An 18812-nucleotide genomic window follows, 5' to 3' on the forward strand; every position below is an offset into this window, starting at 1 on the left:
TTTCAGTGTGCTTAATCAGGCTGTGTTGACAGATTTGAGAGGGTGAAGAGCAGGCTCTTCTCTGAGGTACTTTATAGTCCCCCTGTTTGCATATCTAACCTCCCCCTTTCCCACTAAGGCAGTGTGAACCATGCTGAAGAGAAACCCCTGGGTGCCAGATGGAGAAATGAATGTGCAGAGGACTGGATGGACCAAACAGGAATGACACACAGACTGACATAAGATAGAAGTGATCTTCCTTCCACAGTCTTAACAGTAAAGGTGTCAGAAAAGACTGCCCCCTGCTCAAATCCACTCAGATGCTACTCACCGGGTGTGCCTTGTACATTGTGTGTGTCATGGGAAACTCTTCAAACGTCTTTATCCTGGATGGACACCTGATCTGATTTCCTCCCGTCAAACAACCCGGGAACGAGACACAGTTGTAGTATCTGCCAACAGAAGCATACAGTATTCAGTAAAGGCAAGAGTCAATGTCCTGAATGAACAGGACCTGAACTCAGCCTCCTCACTGTGCAACCAAAGTATGCAGGGAGGAGGATGACCCAAGTGGTGGATTTGGGGAGGGTAATGGGGTCACCTTAGACCTCTTAACCCCATACTACTTCTGCAGTGGAGACTAGACTGACTGAATCAGGCCCAAATAACCTCTCCACATGGGATAAGCAAAAAATGTCATATAGACCCCAGGCCTCACATAGTTCACCAGAGAGAAGAGTCCTGGGACTAATTGTTTGGGTCAGTTAGGAACAGATAGGATGAAGCTCCTTACATGATACTCTGGCAGCAAAGCTGGAGGATAAGAAGGAATGTGATAGGCTTACAAATCAGCACTTCCTCATGAGCAAAATAAAGTAATTTTTCTTTTATAAGCAAGAAGCAATGGCCTAAATTCTTGGATCACACCTTATCACCTGGGATTTTCCAAACATCTGGGTTCTCCCCATATCCCTCAGGCTCCCTTGCAGGTCAGGCTGCTCACTGCCTGCTGGGCTCTCTCTGCCCTTTTCAGAGGGGATTCACCTTGCTGCTAGGCTGTGGCAGCGTATCCTCATGTCAAAGTCCTCTTCATCTGAGTTTTGCTGGGCAGAGGAAGGCACCTGGGAGAAACCATCATCTTCTGAGCTGTGAGAGTCGTTCAGCGGGATGTAATCTTTCCCTTCCTGGTAGGAAGAACAGTAAATGGCCTTACAAGAAGGGGAGGACTTTCCCACAAGAAAAGGCTCCACAGGCAGCTGTCAGAGCTGGGAAGGAAAATTTCTGGTTTATAAATTTTATTTCTCTAGCACAAAATATCTGGCTGGAGATTTCTGTGACCTTTGTGTTAAGTAGCTGTGAGTGATGCATGGAGGTGTGTGTGAGCTGGAAAACAAGTGCCCATAATAATCCCATAATTCTCCAGTTTACATGGACAGAGTACTGTGCTCCAGGGCAATGTCATTTGTGGCTTAGTCATGCCTGTGCTGGGAACCAGTGCTGAAAGGTTAAAGTCAGGAACGTCAGAATGAGACAATACTCAAGCATTTAGCTATCATTTTCTGAAAGGGAACATCAAGAAAAAGTTAAAATCTGAGCTGCATACTCATCACAGTTAAATGTCCTGGTGAGTTACCACATGGAAATGATTAGTAATACATTCAAAGAAATCTGTATTACTGACTGCTGTAATGTAACAGTTGTTTGCTTCACATGGCCCTGACATTTTCATCTGAGGACAGAGTTTCAGAAACCCTGGTCAAGTCCTGGTTTTCATTATGCTGGCGTGTGGGAGGGAGAAGTACCAGGGCCTTGACTCAGCTGAAGAATTTCAAATAATCATCTGGGGATTAGGATGGAAGTTACTAGAATGACGACTGAGAGGGCTGCTGCCCTGCAAGGAGCAGAGTTTTATGAGAATGCAGCTAAAAGGCTGTTGCAGAAATGAGTTCTCTAACAGCTCTGGGAAATAGACCTCTGACCCAGGAATCTCTGTGTTATTGGTGGCCTACACAAATGTATTGCATTGACCATGGAGTCAGCTGAGGGCACAGTGAGGGAGCTGGTGATGACAGAAGAAAGAGCTGTCTGGAGCAGAGCAGGGACACAGAGAGGTTTTCACTGAGAGGTTTTCACCTGTTGGACATTTTCCTGAAGAAGGTTCCCCAGTATCTCCACAAGGTCAGAGAAAGTCGGTCTCTCCTTTGGATCACCGTGCCAGCAGCTCAGCATTATACGGTAGCTGCCAAGAAGATATGCTGGTTTTACACCACAGAAATCCCCTCCTGCTCCACTCCACAGCTCCCACCCACATGGTGCCCACTGGGACTGCCAGTTCCTGCACTGTGAAGGAAAGCTTGCCCCCCCCCCAGCACAGGGACTTACTGGCAGTGTGCTGGTTTGTTATCCACTTATTATAAAAGGGAACAAGGAGCTAATTCAGACCCCTCTGATGCCCTTCAGAGCAGGAAAGCACAGTGCTCACTTACAGACCCATCCCAGCACGGGCATGCAAGGACACCTAGAGAGCTCTGATCAGAACCCATCTGCCTTGCTCTCCAGGTAATGGCCTAGAGCAAAGGATGCGTTGGCTTGTCCCCTACCCTGGCTAAAGGTCTGCATCCCACAGAGGGGCCTGTTCTGCTCTATGCTGGGATCTGGTAGGTTTCTGCCCTCCCACAGAGGCCTCTGCTCTGACCAATGCTGGAATCCTTGAGGTTTCTGACTCACATTTCTGCTGTGGCATACTCTGGGGCTCTCATCCTGGTACCATCTTTGAGCCTCTGGCAGAACTCCTCATTGATCTGGACTCCAGGATATGGAGATGCCCCTAAAGAAGGTTCAGAGAAGGGTGGGAACATGAAATGTGCCATCAGAAACCAGTCCTTTTGAGACTGCCCTTTTGACACTGCCCTTCATCCCAGAACACTGAGAGGTGTGGTCACTACTCATACACAGCCCAATCCTTGGTGCTGCCTGAGCCAGGCTTCCCTGCCTCAGAGAGCTGGAGGCCACCTCTGCATGCTTGTGTCCCCATCAATCTGTTCATGGGTGGATACGGCCTCCATATTTTTTTTGCCTACATCCATATAGCTTCCCATCAGTCCTTAGATGTGCTTCAGAATGTCTGTCCTGCACAGACTCACCCACAAACTGCTACGTGGGTAGAGGTTTCTCCCTCAGCAGCACGAGACCCTCATTAGCCCTCACCTAGTGAGAAGATTTCCCAGAGAAGGACCCCAAAAGACCAGACATCACTTTGGGTAGTGTAGACCTTGTCGAAGATGCTTTCTGGAGCCATCCACTTCAGTGGGAGTCGGGCCTGCAGGAGGGAGAGGCAAGGCACTAATGTTCAGTTTGGAACATGTCCCAGGACAGCCCTTCTTGTAGCAAAGGGATGGAATGGATGAAAGGAAATCAGGGCCAATAGCTCTGCTCCTCTCTCCATGGAGGAATTGGTTTGTCAGAGAGAGGGATGGAGACACTGAAAAGGGGTTGAAAGAGTATAAGGAGGAGTAAGTTAATGACAGGCGGAGGGGTAGAAGGAAGGAGACAGAGATCTGCTGGTGGAGGAGGACAGGACATGTGTCATTGGTCCAATGGCTTCTGGTCCCAGCCATGCAAGTAATTCCACTCCTGCTTTTTCATCTCTTCATCAAGGGGGCCTAATCTGTAAAGGGTTTGAGAAAATGGCACTCACACTGCCTTTCCTGACATAGTCGGGGTCCTTGTAGATGTCCCTGGCCAGGCCGAAGTCACAGATCTTCACCACGTTGTTTTCTGACAGCAGGATATTGCGAGCTGCCAGGTCTCTGTGGATGCACTGAGGGCACACAAAGAGGAAGGGGCAAAATAAGAGGGAGAGAAACCACAATCAGAAAGTGTACAGCACCTCCCTTCTCCCATAAGCCTGAGCTGTAATGGAGGAATGGTGGAAATGGGAAGAAGCTAAAGATAACAATTTTAAAAATGGCTGGTTAAGGAGAGCTTGAAATGCAAGAGAACTCATTTCCCAGCTTTGTGCACATACATCTATCTCAGATTTCCTGAGGAGTGTGAAGTAGATCACTGAATCTCTCTGTGTGTCACCTGAAGTGTGGCTGTCATCAGGTTTCTCTCATTAGGCATGCACAAAAGTTCAGATGAGCAAAGGAAAGGCTGAACTCACCTTTCGGGATGCCAGGAATTCCATGCCACGTGCTACCTGGAAGCTGTAGCAGATGAGGTCTTCCATTGTCAAGGGACTTTGCCACAAGTCATCCACTGTTCAGAAGTAACAGAAAATTATTAGAAAATTGTCAGTCTGTTGTCCTCTTTGCCTCTCTCTGGGACTGCAGGATACAGCCATTTTCTCAGTGAAACACAGTTAGCCCTCAGTCCTAACTGGAGTAATCAGCTCCACTCTAAGATTTTCTGCTTAGGTGCCAGAAGGCACAAGGCAGGAACCTACTCAAGTGTGAGGAGAAAGAGTCCAGCCTCCAGCACATGTCAGTGAGACAGAGTTGTGGGGAACAAGACTGGAAGGGGCTTTGAAAGTCAGCTCATTATTTCTGTCCTAGGGAGGACTCAACAAGATCCCCCTCAGTTGTCCTTTCTTCAGGCTAAAATACCCAAAGGGATTTAATTTTCCCTTCTGGGTTTCTGGTGTAAATAGACACCAGAAGATACAACAGATGATACAATAGCCCTGTTCAGGGAATTGCCGTGCAACAGTGATCAGTTCCAAGGCTGGGTCCCCGCTCCCCACTGATATTCCCTGCCATTCCCCAGGCTAGCCAAGTCTGGCACAGGTTTGGTGGTCCAGGTGGGGAGCTGCTGCCAAGGCTGGAGTGTTACCTTCCTGGATGGGCAGTGCTGTGCGGCTCTTGTGCAGCAGGAAGCGCTGGAAGATGGCGCTATCGCTGGTCCCAGAGCGGCTCCTCCTGTCTGCTCTCACTGCCTCCACGATGGACTGCACCTGAATACGCAGCCTGGGAGACTTCTCCTGGCAAGGGACCAAACCAAAACCCTCAGCAGGCAACTCACACTGTAACCCCTGCACCCATGAGCTGCACAGTCTCTTCCTGTTCTTAAACTGTAATTCTGGCCTGGAAGCATCTATCATTGCAGAAAGAAGGACAGAGCCTATCTTTCTCACATTGTCAGGTCATGCAGTAGGCTGCATGTCTTCCTTCCCTAGACATGGGAGAGGTCCCTAGGACCAAAGGAAGTTCCTCACCCTGTAAGGACTGAATCCTTCCCTCTTGGTCCGCAGGTAGTTGGAGAGGTTTCCATACTTGCAGAACTCAACAATAACCATGAGTGGACCTGGTGAGAAGAGACCAAAGGTTAAGGCAAGAGGTTAAGGGCTGGAGTTGGTCAGAATTTGCCACAACTTGTGTTATGTACAGCCCTGCTGAGCTGTGACATCTGCTCTAAGTGTACACTAATAACTCCCCCACAGGTCCCTGTGATCACACATGTGGACAGGAAAAAGACACAAGGGACAAGCTCTGATTTTTGGGAGCAGGCACAGCCTGGGATATTTACCATTGGGTTTGGTACAGGCACCCAGCAAATTCACCACGTTGAGGTGATTCCCAATGTGAATGAGGATCTTCAGCTCTGACATCAGTGCCTTGTGCTCGCTTGCAGTAGCTCCCTCTGGAAACACACAGACCATGTCATGACACCTCCTCAGAGCTTTTCACTCCCCCTCACCACCCTTCTGTAGCAGCATGTTAATGTGAATCTTGCTGAGGAGGCTGTGACCTCAAAGCCTCAGTACATTTTGTTATTGCATGTTCCCACATGAAATGTTGAGCCTTGTCTGGAGATTCCAGGATCTCTGCTGTAACACATAGGGTGCTCTCTGTAAGTGCAGAGACCCAGAGCAAAGAACAACACAATCTGTGCCCAACAGATTTTTCTTTATCATAGTTGTGCAGTGAAAAACATCACTTGAGACTTTTATTGGGATGCACCCATTTGAATCTCTGCCCTTTTGGCCCCCAAACAGAGATAACGAGCCATGGAACAATTTGAAAGAAAATTAGGAAAAAAGACATCTGATTCTTTTTATCACAATTGAAGATAGGAGCTGTCTCAACTCAAACCCAGATATCTTTTGATGATTCCTCTTCAATAGCAAACAGTGTCATGCTCCTGCCATCTCTCTGTACTGCATCTTCTCTCAAGTGTCCAATTTGCATCAGTTCTTAACCCTCTGTTTTACACCCAGGGTGTGTTCTCTGGTTTTATGTTCCTTTTTCATACTTCTCAGCCTCTCCATACACATTTTGTCTTACTTGAGAGTTTGTAAATTTAGACTGAGAGACAGAAGCATCCTCTTGAGCTGCAGCTGATGGGCCAGGTGAGAGCCTTGCCTCAAAAAACTGTAAAGCAACCTTGCACACCAGGATCCCCTCTGCTGTGCAGATGATCTCTACACTTACAACAGTAAATATTGTTCAGATGAGCCATGACACAATTTCCATGTACAGGCTACTTCTGGCCAGAGACTACCTCAGTGTTTTGTTTGGTGCCAAATTACAGAATAATGTTTTGGATGCCTGTTTGAAAGCATGGCTATAAAAGTTTAAAATCTCACTCTGGATAGACCAGGCTTTGGGTGCAAAGCCAATTTAGTCCTCAGAGCTGTATAAGAGCTGCAACCTACTTCCTTATCCAGCCCTGGATCTGGCCCATAAACACAAAATATAGGCACATTTGGAAGAAGGTAATTGGGAGCAGCACTTCTTTCAGTGGCATGCCAAAGAGGGACTCTGGATTCTTGTTAGTCCTTTGAGACAGATTTAATTCTTTGCCTCTGCAGACAGCTAAATTTCCTTGAAAGCTGAGTTCCCCAAGTCCTTGCTGTCTGTTCTGCCACTTCAGCCTCCAAGTGCAGCTGAATGGAACCAAAGAGGACCAACTGTGTTGAGGCCAAGAAGCCATTAATTAAAAGACAGGCATTTACAGGGTGAATGTTCCATGGCAGGTGTCTCATTAATTGCTGTCTACACACATTGCATGTTTTGCTTCACTGTTCACATACCTTTCAGCATTTTGACTGCTACAGTCTCACAGCTGTTACTTTTATTGATCCCAAATGCAGATGCTTCCACCACCTTCCCAAAGGCACCATGACCCAGGACTTTACCTATGGACAAGGAGAGTAAGTGTGAAAAAAGGCAGGTGCAGAAACGGCAGAATAGAATGAAGGAAAACAAAAATCCCAACAGGAAATCATGAGAAGAAGAAAGAAAAAACATCATAAAGGAAAAGGAAGGAATGGAACATGTGCCCTTTCAAGTGGCTGCTTGCTGTGTCGGTGAGAATAAGAGAAAGGACGATAGGAGGAACTGAGACAGAGCTGGCATGGACAAAGCAGAGGAAGGAAATGGCCATGCAGAAGTAAGGGGCTGTTTGTTGCCCTCGAGCAACAAGTTCTTGTGTGTGGGAAAGGTAAATGACCCCTTGCAGCACAGCAGCCAGGACTAATGTCACTGCTCTGTGCCTCAAAGGTAGTCTGCTGCCCTTTAAACTCTGCCAGACGGAGGGAACAGGCTGCAGGTAGGTGTCTCAGCATGAGGACAAAAATGTATGCAATCCTGGTCCTGAACTTGGGGTACGTGCTGTAAACTGGGCTGTTCTGTCCAGACTCCCACTTGGAAAATATGGGGATGTGTTTTAAACCACGCCCAGGGGTCTTCTGTTTTCAGTAATACCTGTGTGGATACGCTAAGAAAGTCTGGGATAACAGTTGGCTCAGACCCGTCTACAGTCAGACCTAAAGAGATTTCCCAGGCACAGCTGGGCTTTAGGGACAGCCTGGGGAAGAGGATGGGAAGCCTGAGGCAGAGAGAAAGCATTAAACGTACAGAGGAGTGTTAAGAAATCGGAAGGGTGAGTTTGTAGGGCTGGTGGGAAGCCCTGGCTGCAGTGTGCCGTGGGAGGGAGGGGATCTGGCTCACCCAAGCGCAGGCGGTCTCGTGGGAACTCCCACTTGCTGGAATCATAGGGCAGGTACTCGCACTGCTCCTCCAAGGGCACCTCGCCAGGGTCCATGATGATGGAGAGGTAGCCTGTCTTGATGTCTGCGTGGGCCGGCTAAAGGAACCAGCCAACACAAAGGGTGAGGAGGTGCCCTCCTTGCCCTGGGTGCTGACTCCCAGATGGGATTTGGATTCTTTGCCTGCCGTGACCTGCTACCCCCGCAAGCAAAGGCCATTCCCCATCACCTCCTTTACCACACCCTTACTCACCCTGTCCTTGACAGTGGGAGCACTGGAAGCATCACTCAATGACCTCCTTTTAGCAGGTGCTGTCATGGAGCCCCACATCACAGCACTGATGCTGTCCCAAGTTCTGATATGTCACCCTCCCTGCCTGGGGCAGTGACTGTCACGTACCCTTTTGATGTTGCAGAAGATGAGAATAAGTAAGATCCAGAAGAAAACAGCAATAACTCCAGTGCCAATCAGGATGACAATCTCTACATTGGTCCTGTCATCAGAGCCTGTGGGATGGAAGGGCAATCAGAGATTCCCATTTTCTTCAGAGATTCCCATTCTATGCTCCAGCTCAGCCATTCCTTATGGCCTGCATCAGGATGTGGGGTGACTGGAGACATGTTTGCCTGAACTAAACATGCTCTGGACTGCAGATCCTCCTGTGAGAGCACCATGCCACCAGCAAGGCCAAGGGGCTTTCACTGCCTCCCACTGTCACAGGGAAGAGGTATGGGAGCTTGGCCATAAGTCTTATTCCACCCCTTTACATCCCCAGGGGTGTTGTGGCTGCTGGTACCTTCCACGGAGACACTGGCTGAGGAGTTCACACAACCCTTAGCATTGCAGACGCTGCACAGGTAGAGCCCAGCATCCTCCTCTCTCACCCTCTGAATGCTCAGCCTCTGGTTGAAGTCTGCCAGGTCAATCCCTGTAAGGCACAGAGGGTTGTATTGGTCACTCACAGGGAGGGAAGATTAGTACACTGGTCTCAGGCTCAAAATAAGGCTTGCATTTTTTGGCTGATTAATTTTAGATGGCAGAATTACATCACACCAACTGGTAGAGGCTCTTCTCTTAATGGCCCCAGAAAAACCCTGGAGAGGCCTTCCCCAGGCAGTGTACAGAGGGTACAAATCCCCCACTGAACATGCTGAGCAGGGACAGTGCCCAGGCAATCCAGCTGGTGTGTCAAGTTCTGCTTCAGTTTCAGAACCTGTTCCTTTCCCTCTGCAATGTGCCTGGATCCTTCACAGGTTCCTTCCGTAAGATCTGGGTCAGTCCCTGCGTAATCAGAGATGCCAGGCACTAGGCTGAGAGTAAGAACATGAATGATTTCTCTCTTCCTGCTCTCCAGCTGAATGTGCACAAGCACAGACAGTGTTGAGACAGGCCCTAGGGCATAGATTTGGCCAGTGAGACTGCACCAAATTAGGACAGGATGTGATTAAAACCAGGCTCTGGCTGATTCAGAGAATGGGTGCCTTTATCTGGGGACAGCAAGTCCCAGAACCCAGCAGTGTTCAGCTCTCCAGCTGCTGGACTTACTGCCCTGCCTGTGATCCACCCCCAGCCCACTGTACCTGACACTTCTTCCACCAGTTTCTCGTCTTTGTACCAGCTGATTTCAGGAACGTGGTTGCCGTCCACTTTACAGCGCATCTCTATGGAGTCGCTGACGTTCACCCAAATGTCTGTCAGGTTCTGCTTGAGGCGGGGGATCTCCAGGGCTGGAGGAGCAGCACAAAGAGGAGGAGGGGAAAACGGGAAACTGATTGATCAAAAGAATATCTGTGTTCCTGGGGGCCTTTGGGTCTCTGACCCCTGCTGAAGGGTGTCTTGAGAACCCAGGTGCCCTGCCTTTGCCACCTTGAGTTTAGCTTGCTTGTGTGGCTTCCCCTGGGGATGGCCTGGGAAGCTGATGGCAGCAAGAGCACCAGCTCTCCTCTGTCACTCCCGCCAGCCCTGTGGACCCTCACCCTGCACAGAGATGTATTTCTTGTGGCAGTGTTTCTCCCGAGTCTTCCTGTTCTGCACCTCACACACATAATCTCCCTCCTCATCCAGGGAGATGTTGGGGATGGTGAGCAGCAAGGTTGCATCGTTGGAGTTGGGCTGGAAGCGCAGGTCCCCCTGCATCTTGGTGGCATAGTGGTGGACATTCTTACAGTCCAGCACGAGAGGGTTGCCCTCTTCATCGTGGAGCTTGGAGAGGTTCAGCCGATACCACTGCAGGTTCTCATAGGTGTAGTTGTCCGCATTGCAGCTCAACTGTAGGTCCTGCCCCTCTATGGGCTCTTCCGAGGGCTGGGACTCAATCTCGAACCCATCTGGAATGGCTTTCAGGAAGGAAATGAACACGTGAATGAGTTTTTATGGCCGAGCTGCCCGACACAATGAAATTGTCTCCTTGGGCTCAGCTCTCAGAGATCTGCCCGTCCTCATCCAGGGTAAAGGAAACCACTGTAGACCAGAACTGTGACATGCAAACTGCTGGCAAGCACAGCTTAAGCCCAGTGAGTGCTACGGGACATGCTCAAGTCCCAGGTGAAATTAAGATGGGGACACATATGAAACAAGCCAGGGAGGTCTGAATTAGGCTGTTAGTGCTCCCAGCTCAGCTGCAGCATTCTGGTTTGCACACATGCCCACCTTCACACATGCAGGCAGCGGCACAGCAGCCTGGACAACAACACAGAGAGCATTACTGAAGCAGTGACTGAAGGGACTGGTCTTCTGGCTTCACAACAGCTGGTGGCTGTGACAGCACAGGTACTACCACAAGGGCCATGAGCCCTTCTGGGCTGGGAATTTTCTTATGGAATTCTCATTCCATAGGATAAGCTTTTGCTGTGCCCTTGCTGGGCTCCCTGTCTCAGCAGACAGGGACAGGCTCCTGCCAGGACGGGGTACCACTGGCAGGAGGCTCATGCAGCCCCTATGGGCCATGACTCCAGCCCACACCTCGGGGCTCTGGTTCCTACAAACTCAGCTTCCTCCCATCACCAAAATCCCGTGGGATCACTGCCGAGGGCTGGGGCCAGCGGGACCTGGCCTGGGATAGGTCGGGCGGTGCCGCTAGAGGATGCTCTTGGACCAGGCACATCCCCAGCCCAGGGAGCTGCCTGGGCCTGAGCCAGCGGGATGTCCCCAGCCCAAGACCCGTCCAGGACCTGCCAGGTCTGCTTCAGGACCTAGGCACAGGCAGTGCTGGCTCATTCACAATTCTGCCTGCCAAACTCTGCCTGTGCTATCTGCTGCCAGGGCTTCAGGCTTTTGCCACCCAGCAGACCTCTGGGTTAGCCCTGCTTTCCTGCTGGCTTTCCAGTTGCTGTTAAGATCCTAACTGTTAATGGCAGGACCTGACAGCTCTAGGAACCTGCCTATTTCAAGCAGAGAGCTTGGCTGGTGCAGGTGGGGGGGATTTTACAGTACTCACTGGTCACGTAGAAGTAGATCAGCCGCTCGTCTCGACCCACTTTATTAGAGGCAATACACTTGTACATGGCTGAGACATTGGCCTCCTGGATGGCCAGTTTGCTGACTGTCTGATGGGGGAAGAGAACATAAGGAAGAGTTAGAAAGACCAACAGGGAAGAGAAGTAGGATCACTGCTGCTCTCTGGCAGGTAGCGAAGCCTCCAACAACTATTGTTGTTATGTGAAAACAGGCCCTTATCCTACTGCCTTTTGTGCATTTCAAGCTTTATCTGTTGGCTCTACCAATAATAACATGATTTTATTCCCAGTCTCTGCCGTATCTTTTTACGGAGCCCAGTCAGCATAGATGCCTCTCCATGGGAGCAAACTTCTTGTTAAGCCCCTCGGGTCACAATGGGGACAGTGCTCAGCAAGGGGGACAGTAACAGGATGCAGGGCTGAGGGGATGGTTAAGCTCCTGCCAAGCTTTATTTATAACAGTGGGAAGAAAGGGAAAGGACACCAGGGCTTTGATTCCCTGAGCCCTCTGCAGTTAAGTGACTATTTAGTGTCCCACAGGGTTCAGTGGAATTTACGGGTACTTACAGACCTGCAAGCACTCCTTTCATTCATGAGGAGAAATCAAACCTATGAAGATATCCCAGCTCTCATCCCTTCAGGAAGAGCTGTCATCTTTCATTGAATTCCAAGCGTACATAGACACGGTCCTAAAAGCTTCCTCCTCTCTCCCTCCAGCAAGACATGACTAAGATTGGGCAAACAGCCAGGCTGCCATCCTGGGAGCATGGACCCAGGGGATGCTGCCTCCAAATTAGCCAAGAAAAGCAGCTGGGGAATAAGGCTGCTCTTCTCCTCCTGGCTCACACAGCACATGTGTGAGCTACCAAAAGTGTTACAAGCACTCCCCTTAGAGGAGACTTGCAGTTTGAAGCTCCAGTTTAAATGACAAGTTAAAAAATCCCTCTAGTGAGATGGCATTGAAAATGAAAAGTTAATGTGGTCCTACAGGGAAATTTCTTTCCCTTTACATCCCATAATCCTATAGACTTTGGGAAGCATTTCCTTTCTGAGGGGCAATGTATTGAGGTTGTGTTAACCAGAAGGAACAGTCATTCATTCAGTGCATACTCAACACAGCTGAAGTGACTTTATTACTGGTACTTTTGTCCATTGCCTTTTCCGTTTCTTGGGGTTATTCATACAACCAGAGTGACCCTATTGCTGGCACTTTTGTGTGCTGCCTTTCCTGTTTCTTGGGGATTTTCCTTCTAATCTGTGGTGTTATGTTTGAGTTGGGGTTTCTTGATCTGACATCATCCTGCTGCCTGCAGTGCATGACTGTGCACTGCATATCCTGTGGCTCGTTCTGGCCTTTACAGATGGAATAAAAACCAGGAGGATGGTAAGAGAAGACAGGCAGAAAGGAGAAGGAGAGAGAGAAAGCAGATTTTAGGATGTAGCATCCCACTGTGAATGGAACAGCTCTTTTCTCCCAAAACTCTTACACATCTGTGGGGATGCACAACCTAAGTTGAAGCTCCAGGACAGTTACAACCAAACAGATGGAATGAGAAGGACACAGCTGAGGAATAGAAGGAAGAAAATGGGGAAAATAGGGGAAGATCAGAAAGGACCAATACAAGTGTCACACCCATAGTGGGACACAAGAGCTTCCTACCCAAGAGCTCCCACTACCCCTGCTTGCGTCCCTGGGGAAGATCAATCCTTCAACCTCCCTTCAGTTGCTCTGGGAGGAGAATCATCTGCCCTTGCCACTCTTTTGGCAGAGTGATGAACTCCTGGCCAGGCCAGGGAACGGGAAGTGCCTTTAGAGGTGTGTAGGAAAACAGGAAGCGACTTTCGGAAACAGGGGCCCATTTGTTTGTTCTGCATCCCTCTGTGAGCGGCTGGTGCCCGACACCAGTGGGGACAGGAACCTCGTCATGGCACAGACCTGACACTCGTGGCTACCCGGGAGACAGAAAGAAGAAGGCAGCAAGCAGGTCACACACTGCAGTGAGGGAGAGATGTTCCTTCCAGAGAGGAAATGCTGTGATGGAGAAGTGGCTTTGTGGAGCACACATTGCTCCCGCTCACAAAGCTGCAGCAGACAGATTCCAGCTTCTCCAATCACTCTCACCCCACCAGGATGGGGACAGCTGGATGAAATCTCCACCAGACACATGCACCTTCCCAAGGAGATTTCCTAGTCGGTTTGTGACTCCTGCTCTCTTGCCCAGGATGCTCTGCAGGGCTTGGTTTTTACAGAACAGCTCCTGCAAAATGCTCAGAAATGGCCGCGGGAGCCCTCATAGCACCTGTCCCACATCCTCCCTAGCTGGATGCCCTGTGTTTAGTAGCAATCCATGAAATCCCTCCTGTGCAGCCAGCCCCACTGGGGGCCTCTCTGGACACAGGGTAATTTCTCAAAGATGACAGCTCTCCCTCGCCCTGGGGCTGCCTGGTACTGTGGAGCCCCAGGGCTGGGAACTGCCACTGATGGTTTACTTTAGAAGCAGAGGTGTGAAGCCCTCCCCAAATCTGTCTCTGCCAGGCCCCTTTCCAGGCCACTTTTCCTGGCTGTTTGCAAAGGAGTCCTGTGCCAGTCTCCAGCTCCCTGTCCCAGGATGGGTTTGGAATACAGCCTCACCTTGTTCCGCCCCTCCACGAACTCCACCCAGGTGTCAATGCTCTCGATGGGGTTCACGGCGTCCTGCTGTGACACATCTTTCCAGTCCTTGCACTCGGGCATCCGGTCCCGCTGATGGCGCCTTGCTGCCCGGTGCCTGCTATTGCTAATCCAGCAGCCAGGGACAAGCAGGGGAAAGAGGAGAGAGGCAGAGAGAAGGTTAGCTGGGAAAAAGACAGCAAAAGCAGCTTTGTGTCAGAAAACTGATGGCCCCGTCCTATAACTCTGCAAAATGTCCTGGGTCTTTCAGTTACACAATTCTGATGTGCTTTATAAGGGTGCCTTGCAACCACCAGTGAGGCAAAAATTGGTAAGTGTGAAAACTGAGGCAGGGAACAGATACAGGTGTCCCAAGCAGTGTCTTCACCTGCAGACCTGGGGCTTCATCTTTCCTTGCTAAGGGTGGAGAAAGACAGGATGATTCATGTGTGCCTAGGGCAACTCTTTATGTCATTTTGCTCAGCACCAAGACCCTAAAGCCCTGCTGGGACTGAGAGTCAAGGGTGTCACTGACTGGCTGGTGCTAGCTTGGGGAGCAGATGGTGCAACACCCAAGGGTGTAGCACCCAGGGGTGCTCCTGCTGCCCCTGATTCAACAAAAGCCAGGAGAGAGACCTCCCCAGGTAGAGGTGCTGCTGGTGTCTCACAGGGGAATGGTGGTACCTCTTCAGGCTGAGACAGATGGGTGGGGAGAAATGGCCAAATCTGTCAGGGACCTGTGATGCTGCTGCCTGAAGGGTGCTTTTGAAATGCAGGTTGGGGTGAAAGATGGGAGGGTGGGTTGGGATAGAAGGGAGAGGCTTTGGGTCACAGGGAAGCAGAGGGGAGCTGAGGGCCCAGGAGCTGTAGCAAAGGTGTGTGCTGGCAGTGTGGGGCAGACAACTTGGCGGAGCAAACACACTGGCGAGCTGTGTAAACAACAGGAAGCTAGAAAGAAGCCTCCTGCATCCTCTGGAGCTGTGCTAGGCAGAAATATGGTGGCCTTGGGAGACAGTGCTCATAATTCATGGGCCCCTCTGCTTCCTGACAGGGCCACAGTGCACTTGCATGCAATGGAAAACTCTGGTGTCCCTGGCTTGGCAAAAGCCTGCACAGGGCAGTGGGACTTGGCTTCCTCCAGGCACCCTGATGTCCTCCACCCTGACCGCTCTGGCTACAACTCCCCAGCATCCCTTTTCCTTCTTCTGGTGAGACTGTCATTAAAAAATGCCACTGCAGCCCTGCCTGATGCTGCCTCAGCTTCCCAGGGCACAGGCAGCGGGCACGCACCCTTCCCGCCTACCTATTGCCCTGCTGGCAAATCATCCCAGCAGCTGGCAGAGACCTGGCACTTCCCCAGGATTCAGCAACTCTTCCCCACAAGCAGCAGCTGCCTATGAGCACTTTTGCTTCCCAGGAGAAGAGAAAGGACAGAAAAAACCATGGAGATCTCAGGGCAGGAATGGTGTGAGCCACAGCTGCTGTCTTGGGGTCTTACCAAGGGGCTGTGACAATTTCTCCTGCAATCTGCCTCAGTTTTCCCACAAGCACTGTGATCAGTTGTTTCATTGCAGGTGCAGTGAGGGGTGGCTGGGCCATGGACATCCACTGACAGAGGCAGGTGGCTGAGGATGCAGAGGATGCTGTGGAAGCTGTTGGTGTCTGGGACCAGCCAGCCTGGGCAAAACTCCCACATGGACAAGTGTCTCCACTCTGCCTTCCCACAAGGTGCCATGTTGTGGGTGGGAGAGCAAAACCGAGACATGGTTGGGGGCACAGCCGTGGTCACAAGAAGCCCATAACACCACGATGGTGGCCTGACAAGACACAAGTGTTGGAAGAAATGGCACTTACAGGCTGCGTCGGGAGAACATCCGACAGGGCATCCACGGCCTCCACTGCCACTGGATCACCTCCGGTGCTGGGATGCCATAGACAGTGCAGGTGAGGGCCTGGGGGCTCCTCTTGGAGTAGATGCTTGGGGAAGAGGCTTCTTTCTCATGGATGCGTGGAGGAACTGCAAGGATCAGAGCGACATTGTGAGCAGCTGCAGGCTCAGGCACTGCATCCCCAGGCCTGGCACAGCCCTCCCCAGGCCCCTTTATGGACAGCCTGGGCACTACAGCTCTCTGGCTCTCAGGGCAACTCAGCCCTGCAAGGCACAGCAGGTCATACTTAAGCAGATTCAAGTGACATAGTTTCTCTTTTCTCTGGTGAGTGGAGCTGTCTGGATATGCTACAGGGCTCAAAGCACAGGGCCACAGAGCCTGCTGGAGACACATCTCCAGGCAGCAGTGTCCTTCCAGCACTTTTTTAGCTGGCATCTGTTTCCTGCATGACTGGGACCAGTTTCTGCTGTGGGAAAACTCCATAGGGGCTTCCCACCCAGAGGAACTACTCCAGATCAAGACTTTATCTGTGTGGCAGCTGCCCTGCTCTCAAGTCCACATCAGTCAGGGTCACCCTCAGCAGCATCTCCAACTGCAATCGGGAAGTGGCCCCTGAGCAATGATATAAACTGCCCAAAGTGAGGGAGCCAGGAACAAAATTGTGCCATGGGGGAGGAAGAGGTCATGTAGGTACGAACTACTTTAGGACAGCAATGGGGACTTGGTCTTGGAGCAGCCCAAAGGCTGGGACCATGGGCTTAGCACTCTCCCCCCAGCTCCAGCCCCAGCCCCTGCTTACCATTGACAATTAATTGGAGGCTGATGTGCTTCTCCAGCCCCGCCAGCCTGTTCCGCAGAACCAGCGTGTATGTCCCAGCATGCTGCTCCGACACATCCTTGATCTGCATTGAAGATTGAGATTGCTTGGGAATTAGCTTTCCATCCTTGTACCTGCGGGGAGGCAGAGAGAAAATGCAGCCATGGGGAGGAAGTGTCCCACTGGCAGCTGGGCAAAGGGTTTGCTGGTGCCCACAAGAGTGCAGAATGCCTCTTGCTAGCACTGAGGACCTCTCTGGAGAGACCCAGGTTATGGGTCTGCACATTGTGTCATATGGATGTGTGTGGGGTTGGGGGTGTTGTAGCTCTGCCTGAGCAGTGAGTGGGTGCAAAGCTCCCATCTCCAGTCAGCTCTAATGGAAGTGCAGCATGATGAGGTGTACAACCCATCCCACTAACTTGTTCCTCTGGGCAGCTGTGATCGCCACAGCAGAGGGGCAAGAGGGACAGCTCCTGTGGGAACTCCACTTGGCCCCTCCAGCTGTGCAGAGCTGCCAAGCCAGGCTGTGCAGTTGAGAGCCAGGACGTGGGAGAAATGGCCCCCATGGGCAGAAAAAAGTGACATTTGTGACAATCTTGGCAGCAGAGGGACCTAGCAAGGAAGCCGGGCTAGGTTTCCCCATTTGACAGAGGAAAAGAGAAAAGGAGAAAGTGGCTCAAGCTAAGAAAGGTGAGTTACCACTGGAAGTCTGGTGGGGGGTAGGCCACGACTTTCACTGGCAGCTTCACAGCTTCGTCTCCTGCAGTGGCTTCTATCACTGGGCCCTTCCTCCACTCCACAGTGATGAAAGGCTTTTCTGCAAGGAAAAAAGGGACCATGGAGGAGAACTCAAAGAGACAGGGTGTCACAAAGCTCTGCTGCTCTCCACAGGGCCTGACAGCAAGGACCAAGGACAGGGCTGGGTGTCACGACAGCGCAGCTGAGATCCTGGCAGCTGAAGATCACCCTCTTGGAAACCACTGGAAATGCAGAAAGGCTGGGCTGCCCTGTGGCTTTCTGCTGCCAAGAAACAACCACTCAAAGCAGATGGTGCCTTGTGCACCTGCAGCTGGTGCCCCTCAGGCCAGCCATGCCACAGGGGCACTGCATTTGCCATAGGGCTGCAAGATATGTGTCCTGCCATTCCACTGCATTTGGGCCAATTTGGTGTTGGCATCTCTCTCCCTCCCTTTTGGGACCTTGCTGAATGTGACTCTGCTCCCAGCATGATGCTGGCGCACAGGAGGGCTGAGGGGCTGGAGGAGGGCTGCCTTTCACTAAAGCAGAGTGGAGGGAGGTTCAGGAGCCACTCTGCCCAAGCAGTCTGGGGTTGACTCTGCTGCAGCTGGGCTCTGGCAGGTGCCGTACCGTGCACAATGACATCAGTGCTCTCCTCCAGCATCTGGGCATCACTGGTGGCAGTGCATGTGTACTTTCCCAGGTCCTGCTGGCTGACATTGTGGAGGGTCAGGATACTGGAGAGCTCTGTTTGTGTCTGCAGGGACCGGCGCTCAGATTCGATCACTGCTCGCTGCGTCTGTGGGAGATGACAGAGAGAAGGGGATGAAAGACAGCAATGGGATGAGGCTGTGTGGATGGGCCCTTCATAGCTGTGATTCCTGATGCTCAGTGCTTGCCTCTACCTGGACAGGTTTCTGTAAAACTGACTGCCATCCTCAGGGATGGAAGGGCACATGTTCTGTGTACTGACTGCCTGAGGCTGGGCTCAGATCTTAGCATGGTTTGCTCTTGTAGCCCAGGAACCAGGCTGGGAGCCCCATGAACTGAGTGTTGTTCTCAAGGGACTCCCCTGTCACACTAATCAAAAAAGCCAGAGGATACAAGAGAGGGAAAACACAGTGGGGAAGGTACCATCTCACAGGCTTTTGGTAACAAGGGCTCTACGATTAGAGTAGTTCCTTTTAAACCAATCACATTTGCTCTGGATTTGCACTGGTGAAATTGAAGTCCATGTTTTATCAAGAGCCCCAGAGCAGTAACACCTCAGCAAGGAGGGAGCTTTTCTGCCAG

At 51.1% G+C, this 18812-nt stretch overlaps 1 protein-coding gene across 4 annotated transcripts in view; it reads right to left on the minus strand.

The window, feature by feature from the left end:
* FLT4 (fms related receptor tyrosine kinase 4) overlaps positions 1-18812 on the minus strand; it is a 57612-nt gene that overhangs the window by 5825 nt on the left and 32975 nt on the right. For 3 of the 4 annotated variants that reach the window (XM_068205900.1, XM_068205899.1, XM_068205902.1), the window contains exons 7-28: positions 18150-18318; positions 17481-17598; positions 16764-16915; positions 15930-16092; positions 14058-14202; positions 11407-11515; positions 9947-10306; positions 9551-9697; positions 8767-8898; positions 8370-8476; positions 7932-8067; positions 7013-7117; positions 5506-5619; positions 5195-5283; positions 4813-4960; positions 4145-4239; positions 3677-3799; positions 3187-3298; positions 2707-2806; positions 2113-2218; positions 1024-1163; positions 311-431 (exon numbers count right to left, since the gene is read on the minus strand). In XM_068205900.1, the coding sequence (XP_068062001.1) occupies positions 311-431; positions 1024-1163; positions 2113-2218; positions 2707-2806; positions 3187-3298; positions 3677-3799; positions 4145-4239; positions 4813-4960; positions 5195-5283; positions 5506-5619; positions 7013-7117; positions 7932-8067; positions 8370-8476; positions 8767-8898; positions 9551-9697; positions 9947-10306; positions 11407-11515; positions 14058-14202; positions 15930-16092; positions 16764-16915; positions 17481-17598; positions 18150-18318 (2991 nt within the window). The remainder of the gene's footprint in view (positions 1-310; positions 432-1023; positions 1164-2112; positions 2219-2706; positions 2807-3186; positions 3299-3676; positions 3800-4144; positions 4240-4812; positions 4961-5194; positions 5284-5505; positions 5620-7012; positions 7118-7931; positions 8068-8369; positions 8477-8766; positions 8899-9550; positions 9698-9946; positions 10307-11406; positions 11516-14057; positions 14203-15929; positions 16093-16763; positions 16916-17480; positions 17599-18149; positions 18319-18812) is intronic. The other variant, XM_068205901.1, reaches the window with a different exon arrangement.

Source organism: Anomalospiza imberbis, chromosome 15 (assembly GCF_031753505.1).
Source record: "Anomalospiza imberbis isolate Cuckoo-Finch-1a 21T00152 chromosome 15, ASM3175350v1, whole genome shotgun sequence".
Lineage (NCBI taxonomy): Eukaryota > Metazoa > Chordata > Aves > Passeriformes > Viduidae > Anomalospiza > Anomalospiza imberbis.